This window comes from Protopterus annectens, chromosome 7.part0, assembly GCF_019279795.1.
Source record: "Protopterus annectens isolate FY-2018-M chromosome 7.part0, PAN1.0, whole genome shotgun sequence".
NCBI classification, from domain to species: domain Eukaryota; kingdom Metazoa; phylum Chordata; order Ceratodontiformes; family Protopteridae; genus Protopterus; species Protopterus annectens.
Window position 1 is genome coordinate 1,194,739,064 of NC_056739.1, and position 22,054 is coordinate 1,194,761,117.

Consider the following 22,054-nt stretch of genomic DNA (forward strand, 5'->3'; position numbering starts at 1 on the left):
CTATAGCTTTCATTTGCATTAAGTTGGAGATTTGTTTCAAAGCCTCTGCCCTTTGATTTGGTGGCAGGTCTGGCATGCCTTTTCTTTTTGGCAATGTGTGAAAATGGAACCTGTATCCTCAGTCTATTATTTGCAGTGTCCATTTGTCTCTTGTAATACTGTGCCAATTTTCTGAGAATAAAGAAAGCTTTCTGCCCAAAGGTGCTTCTAATTGAGCCCTGGTTGGCGGAGTCAAAGCAAAGTCATTGAGTCTGTCCTTGTGCAGCAGTTGTAGGTCCTGCACTACCTCTCTGGTTGGGAGGCTGCCATTGTCGTCCTCTGTAGGAGCCTCTAGCTTGCCCTCTACCTCTGGCACGCCTGTTCTTGCCTCTCTGAAATCTTTGTGTGTCCGGAAAGGACCAATTCTTGGTAGGCCAATTTCTGCTGAATCTTGGTGGTTGGACTTGTAGAAAATCTTTGACTGTTTGTACAGATTTTGCCTTTTCCTCAAATTTCTTTAAGACCTCCTGAGCAGTGGAGCCAAATAACTTTTGCTTTTCCAGTGGAGCATCCAGAAGCTTAGCTTTAACATGGTCTGGCAGAGATTGTTCCTTCAGCCAAGCATGCCTACGTATGACTGCACCTGTCATAGCTGACCTACATGAAGCTTCCAATGCATCATAACCACACTGTAAGAAATGGTTGCTAACCTGCTGGGAGTTATGTACCAGATCCTGAAGTGATTTGCAATCTAGGGGTTCAGGTGAAGATAGTTTCTTATGCAATTCATCTAACAAATACTCTTGGTACTGTATCATATGAAATTGACAATTTAATGCCCTCATAGAAAGAGTAGCAGAAGTATACACTTTTTTACCAAGCCCTGGACTCCCTTTCAGAGGGGAGTGGATTTTTAGTAGTGGCAGCTGCAACCCCTTTAGGGCCCTGGGAAATAGTTTCAGGATCAGCAGAGTGGGCCTTGTAAAGAAAAAGATGCGAGTCCGGGACCCTGTAGTACCTATCCGGTTTGACAGGGGCCGGAGGAAGAGTGTCAGGGGTTATGCTAGACTCAGAGTACACATCATCAATGACATTCAAAACAGGAGTAATAGCCAAAGGTCTATGCTGAGGTAAATGCAGAAAAGTTCTTAATCTTTTCCTGGAATCAGAGAATTCCTGGCCCTGCCATTTGAAATGCTCTCTCATAGTGTGAAGGGTCTCCCCGAAGGATAGTTCTTCAGGAGGGGAGGCAGAGGGGATTGATTCCTCTGCATCAGAATCCTCGTAGGCCGAAAAAGCCTCCTCCTGGTAGTCCGAGAGAGCAGAGCCATCAGAGGCCTCCTCTGAGGAGTGGGGATCAGAGGGCTCAACCCTGGGCCTTTTGTCTAGAGGAGGTTGAGAGCCCCTGTCCGGATGGGGTTGAGAGCCCCTAATTAAGGAAATAAGGTCCTCTGCTAAAGTTAGAATCTGTGAACTTGTAGAGGGCCCCTGAGGAATAACCCTGGGAGGCATAGCTTTTGTATGTTTAGCAGCTTTAGCCCTGGTGAATGCCTTTATGGACATGGATGCACATGGATGCAGGAGGCCTAGCTGCACCACGTGCTGGTGTAGTTTTGTCTAGAGGAATGGTGTCGGAAGTTTCCAAGACACCAGTTTCTGAAGGAAATTCAATAACTGACTCAGCAGGGGCCTCCGGGGCCGAGGTTGTCGGTTGAGCGGTTTCGGGGGTCGGAAGTACCAAGGACTCGGTTTCAGCCGAGACTGAGACACTTGCGGTAGGCCTGGCCGTGGTTTCAGCCGAAACCGCGGCCCACGTGTGTCGGTCCTTGTCCTTCCGTTTCTTTGTTAAATGTGAAGTCGGAGTCTCAGACGGCATATTTTATGAAAAACTAGCCCCAAAAAATTCCTCTGCAAACTCCGCCCGACGTCTAAGAGTGCGTCGGTTGAAGGAAGCACAGGCTGAACAGGCAGAGACGTCGTGGTCTGGGCCTAGGCAGGGGAGGCAGTAAGAGTGGAAATCCTTATGAGGTATTTGTTTCCCACAAGTTAAGCAATTATTAACTTTATCTGACATCGGCTGAGGCAAGAAAGAGTCCCCAACGGGGTACTTAGCTTTTGAAGTCTTCGGTAGCTGAATTACAGGAGATGGTCGACCAGCACTTGCGAACTGCTTCTGCTTCGGGCACCACGCAGCAAGAAAGACTGGGGAAGATGGCGTCGGCTGACGCTTTTATACCCCAGGCGCTCTGACGTCAGGGGAAAGGGCGACATCAGCCGACGCCGGACCCAGACTTTGGAATCCGGCCGACCGAAGGGCTGCCTGAGGCAGGACAACCCATATGTGATGACTGCAGATGCATCCTTGAAGATCATCATCCTACTGCTAGCACTGCACAGTAAACATCTTTCTATAACTTGGCAGCTTCTTTCACCACTGGTGTCCACCAGTAGATCTTGGGGTTATCATCATGACAAGTGTCAAATCTCTTCTGACCACAGTTCCCTGCTGCTCCCTCAGCTAAAATCCTGAGCAGGGTCCAGTCAGACTCCACAATCCTGACCTTCTAGATAAATGGGAGAAGCTCTTCTAGAGGTGGAAGATGAACTCATTACATAAAGACAGATCAGCTAACTCTTCCTAAAACACATTTAACTATACATCTAGGCTCTTGTTTTAGGTCTGTCCTTTGTTGCCCATCCTCCCAACCTAGCTCATCACTAAACAGTGATCAACTGACAGCTTAGTAACTCATGAGCAGACTATTTAGAACATATGTCCTCAAGCCTGATGACATGACTAAAGTCGATCACTGGCTTTTGGTCCATGGGGGTGTAGTCCCAAGTGCACATATGAGCATCCTTGTATAAAAACATGGCATTTCTTATGAAGAGCACTACCAAAGCAGATAATTCACCATTTGGTTTCAGATAAGTCAAGCCATTCTTCCAAATCACTCTTCTTTGGGTATCTACATCCCTGACACACACATGAGCAATGACAACTACCAGAACTACAAAACCTTTAGGCAGTACCTACCATGCACCACACCCAAGGGGGTCTAAGTTAGCAGGATGTTAATTCTCTTACTGTGGAATTAAGCCCAAATAACTGTAGCCAGTACTTTTCAATCTCCTGCACAAGTTCAAGATCCTTTCAAAGCACTGAGGTTAACATTCCATGCCCAAAGACAGTTTTCATTGCCAAGGTATAGTCCATCTTAATCCATCCTGCTCCTTAACGCCATCACTGCCAAGGTCTTATCTATCTTAATCTAACCCATTCCTACCTGCCATTTGATGGGCATCACACTTTACCTCTACCCCTTTGCCTTGCTGGTAGTGAATCCACAAAAGGGCACTACATAGCTTTTTCATGAGGAGCCAAAGCAGGTTATATAGGTCACCTGGCCATCAGGCATTTGCCAGTGAACAAAATACTGCAAGCTATTCTCCAAGAGTAAGTCCTGGTATCCCCCTTTTGGGTTAGGCTCTCAGCCTTTTTAAATTAATCCTTGTCTAGATTGTGGTTTGTCTGGCCCTTTAAGACCAGTTTACCAACAGTAACCCTATCTGGATCAAAAACCTTCAGACAATGTAATTCTCGGGATCTCAAGAACTCTCAAACCCCACATGATATCACAATTCCATGAGGAATGGCAACTGATAAAGCAAACAAAATATAACCGAAATATTTGCTAATGAAAGTTTCTCATCTAAAGCACCAAAACTTAAAGCATTCTTACCTGCCATGGCTGGATGCTGATTGCAAAGTAAAGTTTAAATATATACGGCAGTATTCTGACCTGCAAAATGGAGACAAATTTAAGAAAAACTGTGTTAGTTAACATATCACATTTTCTTTACAGACCTTTAGATCAACAAGCTTGCATGTCAATTTTTTTCTCCACAATTTGTTCCAGCACTATGTTGCTGGAACACACCCATTACAGTAAGCAAGAGCGCTATAAATACAAGCTGTGACCAAAGATATTTTTGAACCATCATGCCACCAAGAAAGCTTCATTTTAACATAGTAGCAACTCAGTTAGTTTTGCTCTCAGCCTTTTGTGTAGTACGAGTTTCCCATGTTTACCCATGCACCACTCAGATTCCTTCCCTGAGAAGCACAACAGCCCATCACCCTGTACTACGGATCAGTGTCTGTTCATACAACCCTCAGTCAGTACGGTTTGGCACTTATCTCTATATTCTTAAATTCACATACTGTTTGTCACATCTTCCTTTTAAATTTATACAGAAGCAGGACACAGTGTTAAATGTCATATAGCACTCTAAGTATACCATACAAATGCAGACTTTGGTACACACTTAACATCATATAGTACTCCAGGTATACCATATAAATGCAGACTTTGGTAGACACTTATCATATGGTACTCTAGCTATACCATGTAAATACAGACTCGGGTAAACAGTGTTAATGTCAATAGTACTCTCCGTAAAACATGCAAATGCAGACTTTGGCAACTGGATTGGAGGTGTGTTCCAAAGCACTATATACCTCTTTGACCAGCAGGTTTCTGTCACAGACAGCAACATGCACTCCAAATGCAGAACAGAAGCAAAACTACTCTCTTCTTATGCACATCTCGACCACAATTAATTTGCATTCCCAAGGACAAATGGGTATGACTCAGGAGACTAGTTGTACAGGTCAGAATATATCCCATTACATTATAGAATAAAACTGTATACTTAGACATTAATCTCAGTACTTAAACTACATATACTAATCTCTTGGATTTGTGTCAAGTTCTCCAACCATTACTAGTACGAGATGCATGAACGGTACATGAAACAGTGATATGAATATACACCAATAAACTCAGTTCTTTCTACATTTTGCTGTAGCTCACTTTAAAAGGACTTCCACTGAAATCTTTGTTAAAACAAAAAAATATATTATACCCTATTTTCCTAATATCTTTTATCAAACTGTACTTAAACCAGAAAAAAATGTATTTTAGCAAGTTATTCATCTAAGAAAGAAGAGAAAATAATGCCAAGTGAAGATGGTTTATATTTTGTAACACAAAAATCATGCCTTGTTGAGATAAATACATTTACATTTTTGGTTAAGAATTAATTTTTGAGCAAAGAAATACTTTGTGCAATTTAGATGGTTTGCTAAGGAAAGGGAAAGATATGCCAAGAAATGTAATGCCATTTCTTTTGCCTATCCCCCCATGATAACCATCAGGCACACCTCACTGCATCCAACATTCATACATTCATTTCCTCTTGCAGGGACAAAAGCCACACGCATTTGTTCTTACTAAAGTAACAACCTTACAAAAGGTCCATTCATTCCCTGCCTAAGGTGACAGCCTTTGGAGCTCATTCATTCCTCTAGGAAGCAAGAGATGGTTCTTAGGGTACAAGCCAACCTCTGTTCATCTAGAACCGCCCTCTCCTAAATATCTAACTTCTCCCCAAACAGTCAGCAACTTTTACAAACTACTGCTCTAGCAAGTCCTTGTGAGCTCTTCAACACAAGTGCACACCTTCCAACTTACATGCATCACTTAACTCACCCTGCAATCCTTCAACACTTTTTGGGATGGCAGTGTAGCAGTACCTGTCAACTACCTCCACCTAGGACAGGTGAGCCAGTGTCAGCTACTCATTCACATAATCCCAAACCTAGTCTTATCAACACTGTGCCACTAACAGAACTCGCATCATTTCATTTATAGTCAAGGCTTTATACCTATATGCCACAGATATGCGGTTTCTTTTTTATCCCAGTAATGGAGCTGTGGTGAATCACAATTCATATTTAGAAAGCAACTCCAGAAGGATGCCCATAAACCTATAATTTGCTTGCATTTTACTTAAAGATCATCAGGCATACATTTATCAACTAGAGAAGTTCTGGATAGCAAAAAAGAACTGAAGGATTTTATTTGGGAGCGGGAAAGGGCAAGGGCCAAGTGGGATAAGTTGATCCTCTCGGAATAGGAGCTTTGGGATTAACTGATTTGAAGGCATACTTTACAGCTACACAGTTAAGGCTCTTCTACACAACACAAGCAGATAGCTACACTTCAAAGTGCAGAGGGATAATGATGAAGTGGGGGGGGGGGTAATTAAAAAAAATCAGTAAAGAATCAGATTATGGACTCTGATCCTTAAGGAAAATAACAGTCGTACAGAATATTATATTCATTAATTAGTAGAAAGTATACCAAAAACTAAGTCAACATGGGAATAAAGAAAGGAGATTCTGCAAATATGCCAGAATGACTAGAATTAGGGGTATGGAAAATAGGCAAGAGGGGGGCTGGAATTAACTAGAAGAAGCTGTCAAAGGAACCAAGCTATTAGTAACAAACAATTACAGAAGGAAAGGTAACAGAATGGGAGGAGGCCAAGATGACATTTGGATTGCAGGCTAGCAATTCTCATCCCTATCGGGGACTGAGTACAGACAAAAAAGAGATAGTGGAATCTTAAATGAAATATCTGCGTTGGTATTTAACTGACTCCAGAACAGAAGCTGCTATTAAGAGAGATGATTACTAAGGCATATAAAATATTGCACAATAACTATAGGAATCAATCAGAAGAGGTCAGAAAAGATCAGGAAGAGAGATTAGATATGCAATGCACAACACAACAATGGGAGGACATGTGTACAGCTCCAAACTATACAACAAAATCTAGAAGATTTAGGATTTTTGCCTGGAAGCGTTTTGCATAGATACTTTTATACTCCAAGCACACTCCATTTATTCAGGCAGATGGTAAATGTTGGAGGAGAAGAAAGCGGTACCGCGGAACATATGTTCTCAGAGTGTAATGAGTTGGTAAAATTTAAAAATAGTCTAGAGTACTCTGTTAGGAATACTAGTTGAGCAAAGAGTAACTACAGAAATTATTTTTTTAAGCTGAGATACAAGATCTCAATTACCTAGACATTGTAAGACCTTCAGTTTAACTCTGGTGTCTTTTACTATAAAATGGAAATAAAAATCTAACCTAACTATACCTGAAGTAGTGAATATTGTAAACCGTCTCAAACAGGATATCTTTTGTAATATGTCAGCTTATGAAGTTAGTATTAATGAACATTTTTTTTTTATCTTTGGGGAAAGAGTTTACCAACAGACAAGCGGAGTAGCGATGGGTGCACATGTGGCACCAGTGTTTGAAAACCTGGTCATGTGTTGGTGGGAAATAGAATACTTCACCAAATTAGAATTATTTAAGTATGTACATTACAAAATATATTGATGATTTGTTTTTCATCTGGGCAGGAAATAATGAACAGTTGGATGTATTCTTCAGCGAACTTAAGAGGGTGACTTGGCTTACATTTACTATAGATAATGTTGGAATGGAGGCCAACTTTCTTGATGTTAAAATAAGTATTGACATCAATAGAAAAGAATTTAGTAGTAACATCCATCGTAAAAAAAACATTAACAATTATTTACATTTCGAAAGTTTTCATCCAAAATATATGAAGCTTAATGTCTTTTAAGGACAAGTTATAAGGCTTAGTAGGATGATTAGTGAGGAAGGCAACTTCATTAGTTAAGCAGATTTTCTTAGACAGCTATTCATCGATAGAGGATACATTTGTAAGGATCTAGATGAAGTTATTAGCTACATTATAAGAAACAGTGACTAGGTTTTCGTCCATTTTAAAAGTTTGTTTTCATGCTAATGCTACACATAAATGTGATGAAGTAGGTGAAGAAATGTTAAAATATGCCTTTCCTGTACCTATGAGTACAGATGGACCGAGGATTAAGGAAATAGCGAAAATTGGAAAATTATTCTGGGTAATGAAGGACTTAGTAAAGTAGTGGGGGCCCAGCCAAGATTCATTAATAAAATAAAATAAAAATCTAAAGGAATTGGAGAGTGGACCTAAAAGCGTAAAGAAAAATGACTATTTTGCTTTGGTACATTTCCATGTACTAAATGCACCCAATGTAGGTTTATGATGGGGGTACACAGTTACCACTTTAAACATTTAAATTATACGTTAACAGCAAAGGGGAGATTCAATTGTCAAAGTGAAGGACTGGTGTACCTTGCACAGTGTGCTCCAGCTGTGAGAATTTCTATACAGGTAAAGCTATTAGAAAACTGAACTTGGGAAGGGAACATGCGTTAGCCATCAAAAAGAAGGATCAAAGTAATGTGCTGGCCAAGCACTCAGTGAAGTGCACAAACTTCAAGAAGTTTACTTTTTTGTAGTAGAAAAAGTTAGTAAGGACAAATTTGTAGGTTCTTTTAATTATTTTTTTTAGAAAGTATAGAGTTGAAATGTCAGATTTTTTTAGGGGCGGATATTAATCCGGGCATAAATGACAAGATTTCTGTAAAAAAAAAAGTTATTTGAATTATGTGAATAATTGAATTTAAATGTGTATATTTACAATACGTTTATTCATAGACACAAGTTTAAATGTATAAATTTGAACATTATATAGTATGTATTCAGTAGATGTCTGCTAAAGTTTGTACACATTCTTAGTGTATTGTCAGTTTCACTTTAAAATGATTGAGTATTATTAAGGGAATTATGTCAATTAATTGGTTTTATAAAAGGTAATGTCTGTAATTGATGGTTAGTTCTGAGGAAGTTCAGTAATAAATGGGATGAAAGCGCTAACTTAATTCTGGCTCCAGTTTGGTTTATTTTATTAGTTGTTCTCTTCTTGTGTTTAGTGAATATTGTAACAGAGTTAAAAGAACAGGACGTGGGATCTTTAGAAAGGGTAGTAACAAATTACATAGGAAAAATGGAAATTGTGGGAACAATACATGCAGAAAAAATGTTTTGGAGGAGGAAGGAGGAGAAAAGGCTGGAATTGAACAATTTGCATATAACAAAGCAACATTACATAATGTCTGCAAATATGAACTTAATATGATTTGATTACTTTTCTATAAATGTAAGTTTGCCTGTATCACTTGTAATAATTCAATAAAGGTGTTTTAAAAAAAAACATTATCAATAAATGTTAAAGGCCAGCAAAAGGAAAATTCAAAGGCGACAGTCTTACAACACTAAATTAAGAGTGCACTTAACCCAATACAAGCATTTACTTGTACTGCTATTAAGACATTCTCTTATGAAAAAAGCAGACATCGATATGATGTCCTCCAACACCTGCAAGTGATCCTTCAGGTTCTAATGCAAGTTGCACACTGTTAAAGATGCTGTGTTCACTCTCACTTTGTAAACGCTAGTTATCTCAGCACAGCATATTACCCTGATGTACAAGTTATTTTGGAAGCTAATGGCAAATATACTGTGAATACATAATGTACCACCCCTTTCATGGCATGCATCCTACTGTGACAGAGGATGTTGCATAATGTGAAACACTGCATACCACTTATAAGAAAATGGAGGGATTCTTAATGAAATATCAAGTCTCAAGTAGCCAAGATAACAAAAATCAGAAAAACAGCAGCTAATATACAAAATATCAAAGCTACACGCCAGTATAGCCAAATGGAATAACAAACACAAACTAAAGCATTTCTACAGAGGTCCCTCTGTTCCCCTCAACATACTGGTATCATCAACATACTCCAATCCCTATAATTAAACAATAGCAGCACACTGTTATTCAATAACATGCATGCTGATTGGACAGCCCAACCAGCACATTACTGTAAATAGAGCATATACCAATAAAAAATCCACCTTTCAAATATTCTTGAGTGGCCAAACTTTCCATTTACATATGCTCGCTTAGCTACTCAACATATTTTACAAGGGATGCTAGAAAATGAGGAAAAACAGAAACATTTTACCTTGTGACAGTCCACAGGGTTGCAGAATGTCTCTGATTTTCTTCATTTGTTTTTTATTTATTTATTTTTTTTGAGCACAAAGATTTCTCTTCTCATAACTTCATGCTGAAAAGAAGAAACCTGGTAACAAATACAAAAGACAGTGAGAATGCTATGGAGTCAGAGTTTTCCCCATTCTGTCCCTTGTATTAAACTGACGTACTGCGCAAGTGTGTGGACATACCATAAGCATGCACAGTATATCAGCTTTCAAGACAGGAGGAAGAGCACCAAAGTTCCGTTATACAAATGCATTTTTTTAATACAGACAAATAATTTATTTCTTAAATAATAATATTGTATAGGCAATAACCCACTACTGTTTCGGGATGCATCAGGATTTACCAACGGTTGGGCTTTGTTTGATCACTCAGGCTTCACCTTCATGACCAAACCAACATTGGGTAAATCACGACATACCCAAGCAAGAGTCATGGATTATTGCTTAAATATACCATCTCCAATGTTGTACAAACTGAGGATGTACAGAAAACTCATCTGCAAGCAACACCTTTTCCTTTACTCCAAGTCATCTGATCTTGGACTCTGTACTAACAGCAGAAAAACAGCAACTGCAAATGAAATTGGAGCCAACCATAGAAGTAGTCAGTACTCTAAAAGTTTGATTAAATATCAAAGACATTTAAAGATTTCAAGTTTCATCAAAAAAGAAATGCGTCAAAAACGGGGTGTCCTGAAAATGGCTGCAGACGGAAATAAAATGTATACTACTGACTATTTAAGGGCTTAACTAAATCATTAGATGGTTTCTAAAACCCTGTATACAGGTCAACTGATGTCTGCTATCCTAGATACTGCACTAGTACATGACTTTCACCAGAAACAATATAAAGACTTTAGGACAAACCTAATGTGTATAGTCTCGAAAAAGTATAATTTCAAAACAAAGCAAATCCACAAAGTCCAAGTGAGTATCATTTTAAAAAATAAAGGTATGAAAGCAAGATGAGACGGCTTTAAAATAAAAAAATAAAGGTGTGCAGGATATTTTTCTACTTAAATAATGGTTGGTCATTGAAGTAGTCTTTGGGGAGAGGCTGTGGGCTAAAAACTAAGAGAATTCAAGGCTGTATAGCACAGAAAAAGATGTGAGGAATGGGGAAATCAGAGGCAAAGAAAAGGACAGATAAGACTGATCCAGTAACCCAACTATGTCACCAGAATCCCTTTAACCCAACTATGTCACCAGAATCCCTTTCTCTATACAATGAATTAAGTGTAAAAAGTGGACAATCATTAGTAAATAAAATGATTAAGCCACAGCACAGGATTTCTAAGATAGGTAAAGCGTGAATCAGCAAAGGTTATTGTTAAATACTTTTAGAAATGCATCCTGTAGTCCATACACGTTTCTAAAATGAATTGCCTGTCTCTCTCTCTCTCTCTCTCATAAAAATGTAATTAAATACTCTGTATGCAACCAAACTTTTTTTTTTGCAAAGTCATGCGCAGACAGGCTCAGTGTACTCCAAGGCATTTGTCAGCTCACACACCACTAAAGCACTTAAATCAGAAGGAATACAAAATGTGTATTTTTAATATTCATACATCTTTCAAGGTGATAATTGCTTAATCTTGCCAAGATGTGGAGGATGCAGGCAGCATCATGGCAGCATCTGAATTAACATTACTAGAAAACATGCAACTGTATGACAAATTTCTGGATGGCTCCAAATGTTTGGGCAGAATTTCTTTAATGACTGCATTCTTGTTTTCAGGTGCTTTTAAAAAGGAGAAAAGGTATGACATTCTAAAGCCATGAAACCGGTTTCTTTCAATTGTCATTCTGTGCCCTACCATCAAGTTACTGAATAATGTACTATAGATTTCAGTAGAAAAAAAATTATAAGTGTTCAGCAGATGGTGAGTGAGGTGTCATTTTTCTCTGGCAAAGAATTGTGCTGCAGCAAAATGTACAGCATTTACTTTCAGATGATGAAAAATGCTACAACTATTTCAGTTATTAATGAAAACCACAATGTTCTGTAAGATAAAGTACATTTTCAAAGATTCCAGGTAAAATGTTCCCTAAAGTTAAAATGTATGCCAAGGATGCTCTGCTTTCTCATTAAACAGTTAACTCGGAGCACATCATCTCTTACCTTTATATCATGGCAATGCCTCCCTTCACATTTTACTGACATCATGATGAAGCCTGCACAATTTGTACCAATCTTTTGCCAGTGGGAAAAGGAAAACTATTATCCTACATGAGTGTGTGTTATGGGGAAAAAACAGCTCATGTGTACTGCTTAGCAAGTAAAAACGTTCAGTGCAGACAGAAACTTGGTATGTACATAATTAATTTCAATCCTTTACTGCAGAAGCTCTGCAACAATGACAAGATATGTTGCAGCGGTTACAAACTCTTAAAAATAACATGCATTCTTTACCATGTCTCATGTTTTTCTACTAAAGGCCCCACATTGTTGAGGCCTAGGCTGGGTTATACTTGATCAGAATTCAGTGTTTTTATTTTTTTGTCCAGTAAACTCCTGGTCTCCCAGATGTCCTTATGCCCAACTGATGCATGTTTAAGTCGAGCACTAGTGACATGAGCTCAGTCTTGAAATATGCCAGTTTGCCCCCTAGCTTCTAGTAAGCCTTCACCTGCATACCAAAGAACAACAATGCAGAATTGGCACAATCTTATTAAAATAAGAGATACAAAGATGCGTACTTGCCAGACTTGAGATGGAAGGACGACATCCAAACTGGGATAGTGGAGGGGTAGTCATGACTCAAAGGCATCTAGAACATCAATTGATATGGTAATAACATGTTTGCTATGCCTAACTAGGAGTTTGTCTTGATAGATTACAGACAGAGCAAAAGCCCAAACAGAAGAAAGGATTAGACCAAGGCAGAGCTCAAGTAGCTTAGTGCCAGACAAATGACTTCCCAGAAATGGCTTGATAACTCATGTTATGCCTGAGACAATAATTACCAACTGGCCATGGGAAAAATGTGTTACACAAACATCCTTAAAGCAAGCATGGGAAGCCCGCACTCCCATACCATTGTGGAGTTTAACACTTGCCAACAGTGACTGGCCAAATAATGGCAAAAGATAATGGTCAGTCTTCTTAAATCTCCTCTATCCTCCTCAGACAGTTTCCGGGCTGAGTGTGCACAATATTACACAGAATGGGGCTTTCCCCCTTGGTTTCCATCACTGCAAAGAAAACTATAAATGCCTCCAATACTAATTCAGAAATTAAATGTGGGTTCATCCTCAAGGAAATCCTATTTTGTGAGAAAAAAAACACTAGATGCTGTTCACTACTTAAAGTTTGAATGTTTAGCATAAGAAAGTGATAGCTCTTCCACCAACAAAGTTGACAAAGAAAAGGACATCTGGTTTGGACCAACTATGCCTGGCAGCTAAAAGTACAGACTCCTTTGTCATGAGTTGTAATAAGTCTGCTGAGTTACCTCTACACCACTTCTACTATGATACTGCCATAACTACCATCCTGACAGGTTCTGCAAGGGGCAGTTTATTTCTAGGCAGAGATGAGTAAGAAAAGGTGACTTTTGTAAAGTCTGAGAGATGGCCAGTGAGAAGGACTATGTATGCTGCACCTAAAGATCTTGCATCCCTGCAAGACGAAACATGAGACAGGACCATGTTGTTGCTCCAAATGATGATGTGAAAACAAATGCAAAGCAAATACAAAAGTCATGAATTAAGTGGAAAAATTATCTGAAAACAGATACAGAACAGGCACTTCAAGATCAAACGGACAGCTGTCATAGGCAGACACTACCAATGACTGATTTTCTACAATCTGTAACAGCAGTGGAAACTAAACTGGAGACAATTTAAGATTAAGCAGCTATATGTCACGCATAGAGCCCACAGAAAAAAATTAAGGTTTCTCAGCATTCTGGAGACTTTGGAAGGGGCAGACTATGTGTTTTTTCTGAGAAAGAGATAGCAGAATGGACTGAAATATCAGAAGAGTGCATTAAATAGAGTGGGTGCAAAGGAACTTTCACCAACCAGCAATCGGAAAAGTTTCCATGGCTGCTAGTGGCTCTGTTCAAGGCATTTGCAACTAAGGAGAGTGTCTTTTTGACAAAAAGAGAAAGTCATCAAACTTAATGTTAACAGGACTTTGTATGTCTACAGCTTTTCAGCAGAGATGTAGAAAATGAGCTACTTTTCAGCAAATCAACTGAGGTTGTTTTCATCCATTGAAACAAAGCATTTAATTCAACAGGAAGGAAAAGAAAGAGAAAAGGTTGTAGTAATTGAGGTACAGAAGGTAAATGGCATACCAGCGGATGTATCTCAGGGGTTGAAGTGCATACAGAAATTCTCAAATGTGCCAGCTACCTCAGGTACAGGGAAGCAAAGCAAGAATTATCAGGTGCTTATTGAGAGAAAGGGGAGAGGAGAACTACATGCTGAAATGGCAACCTGAATGGCATATGCAGCTTAAGTTCTGAAAACCATCAAGTGTTGTACAGACTTCATGCTTGCAGGAGTTTAATAATTATTTCCTGTTATCCTGGTGTAGAGTTGAGAACTGTATGCAGGACAGAAGTTCAGCATGAACTGATAAAACTGCAAAACTTGGCGGTTCACATGAAGAAAAAGCTGCTGAATATCAGGTTTCAAGAATACATTTTTTGAATGGTTTGAGGACAGGGTGTGCAAAGAAAAACTGAAATTTTAAACTGGAAGAAACACACTATTATGAAAGCACAAATAAGCAACTGGACTGGTGTTCCACAACAAAATGCATCAATTGAAAGGGCACAGAGTGTATGCTCCAAACCTGGCCATGAGAAAGCAGCCAAGATCTATATTAGTAAAGATGCAGTTGTACCAGCAGAAAGAGTTTATCCTGCAAAATTGTGGCAGAAGGACAAAGCATTAAAAACTAGAGACAGCAGAGTGTTTGTATAAAATGATTACAATCTGTACACCAGGCAGAAGAGAAGCAAATTTAACCCAGCAATCGGGGAATGTTGAGAGGCAGGTGTGAGATTCAAGTTGCTGTATACAGCTGGCTCCAAAGACTTTTTTTCCTGGGGGATCAAAATCATTTTTTGATGCAGAATACGATAAGGAGGAAATAAAATGTTATCCAACAAAAAGTGGGTCCGCTTCTCATTCTTCTGACAGTAAGGTTCGTAGACTCTGCCAGCGAAATATATTCCTATGTTCCAAAGGATAATGCTTAAGACACAGGAAAAAGCAAAGAAGTTGACTAGAAAAAACAGCACTACCTTAGACTAGAACCAGAGTCTGGTTTTGGAAGATGGAGATGAACAGGAAGACCTGCAAATCTGAAATTAGTGAATAAATGGAAGACTATAAAGCATCTTATCACATGGGGAGTCTTCAGTGACTGTTTAGTATCATTAACACATACAAGTACTTTAAGAAATATGGGGTTTTATACTATAACAAGAGAAAAAAGGCTTGACAAAGGCAAGTTTAATGTTCATATGCTGTGATCTGGGGCCGCTAGGATAGGGGTGGGTAATAAAAGTACACTGATTACATTATGTAGAATTAGGATATTTTCTCCTTTTATTTTACAGGAGTGAATGCCTAGATTACTACACTTGGCTTAATCTTTAAACAGGTGTTTTGTAAGCAAGTGGGCTTTAAAAATAATCAAAATTATGAAAGTCCTTAAAATGCTAAGCTTCTTACAACTGTAAAGACATTAGCTTGTTTTGTTTTCTACTTGAAAATGTTCAGTGAAGTTGAGATGTCTGCAGCCGAGGGTAGCAGTGCATGATTCTTTACTTTGTAAAATTTACAAAGCCTCATTGCTGAGATTGCCATGGAGACAAGCTGTCTGCAGGTGCAAGCAGTTAATCTTGAGAATTCTGCGTATTCTTTGCTGAGAGAAATGCAACATTTAAAAGGTACAATGGCAAGCAGGTTCAGTGAAAAAGTTGAGTTTGAAATTATGGGAAGTGAATAAGTGTTAACTTCCATAGCAGCCTTAATACTTTAATGCAGTTAATAGAATGGTGTACAATTTAGTTTTATTCATAGTTTCATAGGTAGGTACTAGGCTATCGGCCCTAGGGTCTATACAAACCTAGCCAAAAAGGTATCCTGGCTTTTGCCACTCAAGAAAATTATTTTCTTGTGCCCCTGTCGAGCAGAGCCACAAAGGTGATCTCTGGGGTGAATTTCCTATTTCCCATCCAATCATCAAGATTTTTCTTGAAGAGTGCTGATGAGGAGCTTTGTTTGATATAGATAGGAAGTTTGTTCCAGAGTATGGGAAGTCTCCAGGATCGGAATCTATCCCTCCAGCATGTTCTGTTTATTGTGGTGACAAAGGTTGAGGTCCCTAGAGCGTGTAGCTCGGAGGGATTGGGATTTCTTTAAGTGGAGCATGTCCAACAGCTCTGGGTTTGACATAGCTTTGTATGTTATGCAGAGATCACCTCTGAGTAGGCAATATGTGACTGAGTAAAGCTGGAGTTTTTTGAGACGGTCTGCGCAGGGCATCTGTTTGAAGCTGGTAATCCTCTTTGTGAGGTATTTCTGCGGCCTTTCCAGTTGTAGATGTCTTGTGAGATACATATCAAAAGGGGCTTTGTACTCTATACTGGGTCTAATGAGTGACGAGTAGAGAGGAACAATGACCTCTTTTTTCCTGGATGAGAAACCTTTTGTGATGAGTTGTGCCACATTGAAGTATTTCCTGACTACTGTGGCGATGTGATTACCAAAGGAGAGACTACTGTCCACCTGTGTCCCAAGGTCTCTTATCACACTTTTGGTGTTAAGTAGACTACCACCTATATGGTAGCTCATGGGTACAGAGTTTACCAAAGGGGATGACTATGCACATTTTGGCATTGAGCTTGAGGCCATGGCTTTTACACCAGGCATCTGTCTCAGTGAGGCCCTTTTGTAGGATGTCCACATCGTTGGGCGTTTCAATTATGGCTCCTAGTTTGCAGTCATCTGCGAACTTCATTAGCCAAAGACATTCTGTGTTAGCCTGTACTTCAGAAAAGTAGATGCCAAACAGGAGAGGACCCAGGACTGAACTCTGTGGTACTCCACTTGTCACTGGTCTGAAGTCAGATTTGGAGTCTGCTACTTTCACAGTGTGGGTTCCGTCAGTGAGCCAGATGGCAACCCATCCTGTGACATAGGGATTTATACCTAATTTAGTGAGTTTATCTATAATTCCAAATAATGGGGGATGGTGTCACAAGCCTTGACGAGATCTAGATAGGCTGTGTGAACCACCTTACCCACGTCTACAGCTTTGGTGACTGCTTCAAAAAAGTCTATCTGGTGACTGCTTCATCAGGTTTAGGAGACATGATCTGCCTTTTACAAACCCGAACTGGGTGGGGTCCAGAGTTTGGAGATTACCAATGTCTTTGTTTATAAGTTCCAAGACGATACGTTCCATGGCTTTGCAGACCAGGCTCGTTAGGCTAATGGGGCAGTAGTTCCCTGGGTCATTGGTGGCTCCCCCTTTGTGGAGTGGGATAACAGTCTCTGTGCGCCATTCAGTGGGCAAAAGCCTGAGGTGAGGCTATGACTGAATATAGTGCTTAGGTGGGGTGCCAGTTCACTCTGTAGTTCATGTAGAACGCAGCCTGGGATGTTGTCAAGTCCCATGGATGCTGTGTTCTTTGCTTTGGAGTGTGGCTTTTACCTGTGCAGCTGTGATTACAGGAACTTTGCATTCTTCTGGTATAGAGATGGGCCCTTTAGGGGGTGAAAGGGGAGTAAAGTTAACACTGAACCCATCTGCCAGGCTGTTGATAATATCAGTTGGTTCTGTACACTTAGTGCCATTGTGCTGTAACTCAGAGCAGGTCTGAGTGTTGCCATTGAGATTCTTGACATAGCTATAGGATGCTTTGTGGTTGTCTTTAGAATCAGTGGCGATTTTCAGAGCAGGCCTCCAGGCGTTTCTGCAGATATCTCATACTAACGGAGCTAGGTGTCAAATATGGCTTGTTCATATTTGCATTAATTCCAAAACCATGCTACATACAAGGTATCAAAAGATTTCATCTTAAAGCATACGAGATGGCAAATAATTGTACTGATATTTAATCTCTGTCTAATGCAGTTAGAATTAAATATTTGTACAAGTTTATTTGTACTGTAAAACTTTTCATTATTTCTCAAAATATCTCAACATTCAGTTAACACAGATAAAACTGCATAGCCTTGTATGAAAGCTCACAGCTGTTATGAAAAAACTTTTCTGGCAGTATGCGTCTTGCTCAGGTCTACATTACTTCATCAAAGATGCACATCATTGACTGGCATTTCATCAGAAATTATTTTCATCGAACCTCCATACACCTCCCCTCTAATTATACATATCAACTCATATCGCAATTCAGTGGGGAAAGGGCAAATTTTCTGATCCCCACAATAATACAACCTCAGTCAGAAATGTTTGACAAATGGCATGTTTGATAAAATGCCATCCGAAACACTGTTCGATTATGTGATTTTTCTATGAAGTAATAGGGACTTGTCTTGCTCAAATGGTTACTGAAGTATCGTAAGCTGTTCATACAAAATTAATCACCGCCTTTAATTTGGCTTATAAAATCCAGTTTAAAAGTATCAAACTGAATGAATGCAACTAAAATAATTTATCCTGAATAGATTGCCATTTACAGTTTTCTAGTAACAGTTATGGTTCCAGAAATATGAATATTTGTTTTTAAGTGCAAGGTGATAACTTCATTTTTTAAGGCTCAAGCCACACCCACTGGGAGTTAACAGTACACACTCAAAACAACTGTTCTAGATGGAATGAGACAACCTGTGCACTTTTTCGCAGGGTTTAAAAGTTTGATTTCTGAAAGCATACAAGCTGTGTTTCATATTTGGGAGGGAGAGGGATAAGAAAAGGAGGACAGTAATTAGTGTAAGTGGGAGCACAGGCTACACCTTAGCATGGATAACCTTAATTTTAAGTTTGGCAATGTCTAAAAGTACAGTCGTCAATTTGGGGCAATTTTCCCTTTTGGAATGTTAAACTTCATGTTTTGAAGATGTACATAGTTTTGTGTGTTTGTTTCAAGTCAATAAGGAATGGGGCGTTTAGTATTTAGTTTTTTGTTTGATGGTTTTCATTAAAACAAAGTCTTGAAAAATGTGACACTGGTTTAATTCGAGATAAGAGACAAATGTACAAAAGATCAGCCTGCCAAACTATTAGTATATGCACACAACACAAAAGCTGGAAATACACATTCAAAAAAAGCTGGCAAGCATAATAGCTGGGAACAATTGCTTTTTATCTTTATGGCTATGCTGCTTATATTATCCTGGAACTTGAATGGCCTTACAGGTATTGATAAAAAAGAAATATTACATTATATTAAGCAATGCTGCAGGAAATGCATTTGGAAATGAGTGTGTGAATTTGACAAAGAGGATTTCAGAATGGATATTCAGCAGAATATCAGGGAGAGAGAAAGGGCAGAGTAATTATAACAATTGATAAGAGGGGCTTCAATAATGATAGAGGAGGGAAAAAAAGATAATAGATTTGTAATAGTAAGGGGATGCTGGAAAGAGGAGGATTACACCAACATGTATTTATGTTCCACCTAAAACTGCTATTATGGTGCTTAAGAAAATTTTGGGAGAAATAATCAACTTTCAGCACAGATTACTACTTATAGATAGTGACTGGAATTTGATAAAAAGCTATCAAATAATACATGGGAATAAGAACTTCTTATAATGACTACACTATCCATATTTTATTTTGGAACATGAACAGCCTCACAGGTACAGGCTAAAAGGAAAGAGCACTGAATTATATTAATGCAGAGTGCAAACAACAATACTACAGGAGACACATTTGGAAAGAAGTGAGCATGAAAATAGGCTTACCATCATAAAACTGAAGTGGACTCAGTTGAATGATCAATATCGACCCATGTCGATGAAAAGTTACAATGCAATTCCAGTATTATCGAATTACATCCCAAATTCAACCCAGGAACAAGCGTTAACATGGGTTACTATAGGGGTGTGATTTGTACTTCGACAGTATTGGAGTTCGACATTGTCACCATTCAACCTCCGGACTTTGTGCTTCAGTATTATGATAGTAAACCTGTAAATATGAAGAAAGAATTTCAGTATGAATATTCAGCAGAGTATCAGAGACAAAGGAAAAGGGGAGTACTTACACTATAGCTAGAAGAGCTCCAATACTGCTAGATGATGAAAAACAAGAAAAAATATATTTTGTGGTACTATGGACAAGACAATTTTGGGATAAATCAGCTTTCAGCAGAGAATATTATTTATAAATGGGGACTGGAATTTTATTTGATTTAATTACAGCATTCAGTGGCTTTAGTCACTTCTGGCAAAATGTTCTCATGGATTTACATAAGAATATCATTTTATCACATTATTATACCACATCCTTCTAGCTTGATCATCAATTTCTTTCTAAGTCATTCTTTCTTGATGATAATTTACATATTCTTTTTCTCGGTCTTATTCTCGTCTCCAAGAACTGTTTGCACTTGTAATTAAACATATTCACTATTAACTTCTCATTATCTTCCTTTACTGAATTTAACACTCAAAGGTTTAAAGAAGCAGAACTGGATTTGGCAACCCCCCAATTCCTTCTTATTTATACACAACACACCTATTTTCACTGGGTGTTAGCCTGAACCCATATGAAAGAAAAAAAAAACTGCACAATTTCCTTTTCATATTTTGAGAGTGTATATATATATATATATATATATATATATATATATATATATATATATATATATATATATATATATATATATATATATATATATATATATATATATATATAAATATATATGTACACACATATATATACATACATACACACATATATACACACACACACACATTTCACATATATGCTCTTCTCAGTTAATACAGAATTCACCCAATACAGATTACCATTTAGGAAAAAGCTTAAAGTCCACCACAGGAGACATGTTTCTTTTACCAAAACCCTCTGATTGCATTACAACTGTACCATTTCCCAAATGTTATCCCTAGAAAAGAAACCTCATTCATTGAAAAACACACTCCCAATTCTCACATCATCCAAATCCTTATTTTTAATCTTTGATAGTAAATAAGTAGTCGAGTCTTCCACGAAACAAATCGGACTCTTGACTGGATAGCAAACTCTTTATTTCAGCATAACATAAAAAGGAGATAAGCGCTTTCGCGTGCCACCTGCACGCTTCCTCAGATCTATCAAACTGAATTATTTCAACCCTTGTATACAAAAAATACTTCATTTGATTGATCCAATTAAATAAAACTCTTAAATACTTAACATTCATTGTAGCTCATTTAAAGTGACAAGCAAAGAAGCAGCTAAACTTCTGAATGTTGTGAAAGCATTTAAAACATTTAGATGTATATATAAAAACTTCAAATAAGTATTGCGCCTTCAAAAACATAAAGTTATGACCATGTTGCAACGCATTTTCATACCAGTCATCATAAAAAGTTATTACTAAATGACAAGCCTAACTACAATATTATATTAAAATAAACATTAAATATTTAAAAAATACTACACCAAATTTATCTATGTGTAATCAAATATTTAAAAATTATATGTAGCGTTGCAATATTTGTAGTTGTAACTTTGACATTGCTTCTGATTATTTGCGCTTTAAAGAAGGCTTTGAAAGTTTTTTAAATATGAATTTATAGTATTAGTAATAAGGAATTTGATTTTTTCAAGAAGTCAAAACATAATACATGGTCATAACTTTATGTTTTTGAAGGCGCAATACTTATTTGAAGTTTTTATATATACATCTAAATGTTTTAAACGCTTTCACAACATTCAGAAGTTTAGCTGCTTCTTTGCTTGTCACTTTAAATGAGCTACAATGAATGTTAAGTATTTAAGAGTTTTATTGTTTAATTGGATCAATCAAATGAAGTATTTTTTGTATACAAGGGTTGAAATAATTCAGTTTGATAGATCTGAGGAAGCGTGCAGGTGGCACGCGAAAGCGCTCATCTCCTTTTTATGTTATGGTGAAATAAAGAGTTTGCTATCCAGTCAAGAGTCCGATTTGTTTCGTGGAAGACTCAACTACTTATTTACTATCATTGTTTCTTCACCTGTGGTTGCTGAGTCCTCAGGAGGTAGAAGACACTTTTTTGCTGTTTCAATATTTTTAATCTTTATTCAAT

General features: G+C 38.2%; 1 protein-coding gene across 1 annotated transcript in view; it reads right to left on the reverse strand.

The window, feature by feature from the left end:
- Positions 1–22,054, reverse strand: part of SCAMP5 (secretory carrier membrane protein 5) — a 565,341-nt gene that overhangs the window by 348,867 nt on the left and 194,420 nt on the right. Inside the window, exon 2 of the mRNA XM_044077806.1 lies at positions 3,723–3,782. Coding sequence (XP_043933741.1) covers positions 3,723–3,729 — 7 coding nt within the window. The 5' untranslated portion in view covers positions 3,730–3,782. The remainder of the gene's footprint in view (positions 1–3,722; positions 3,783–22,054) is intronic.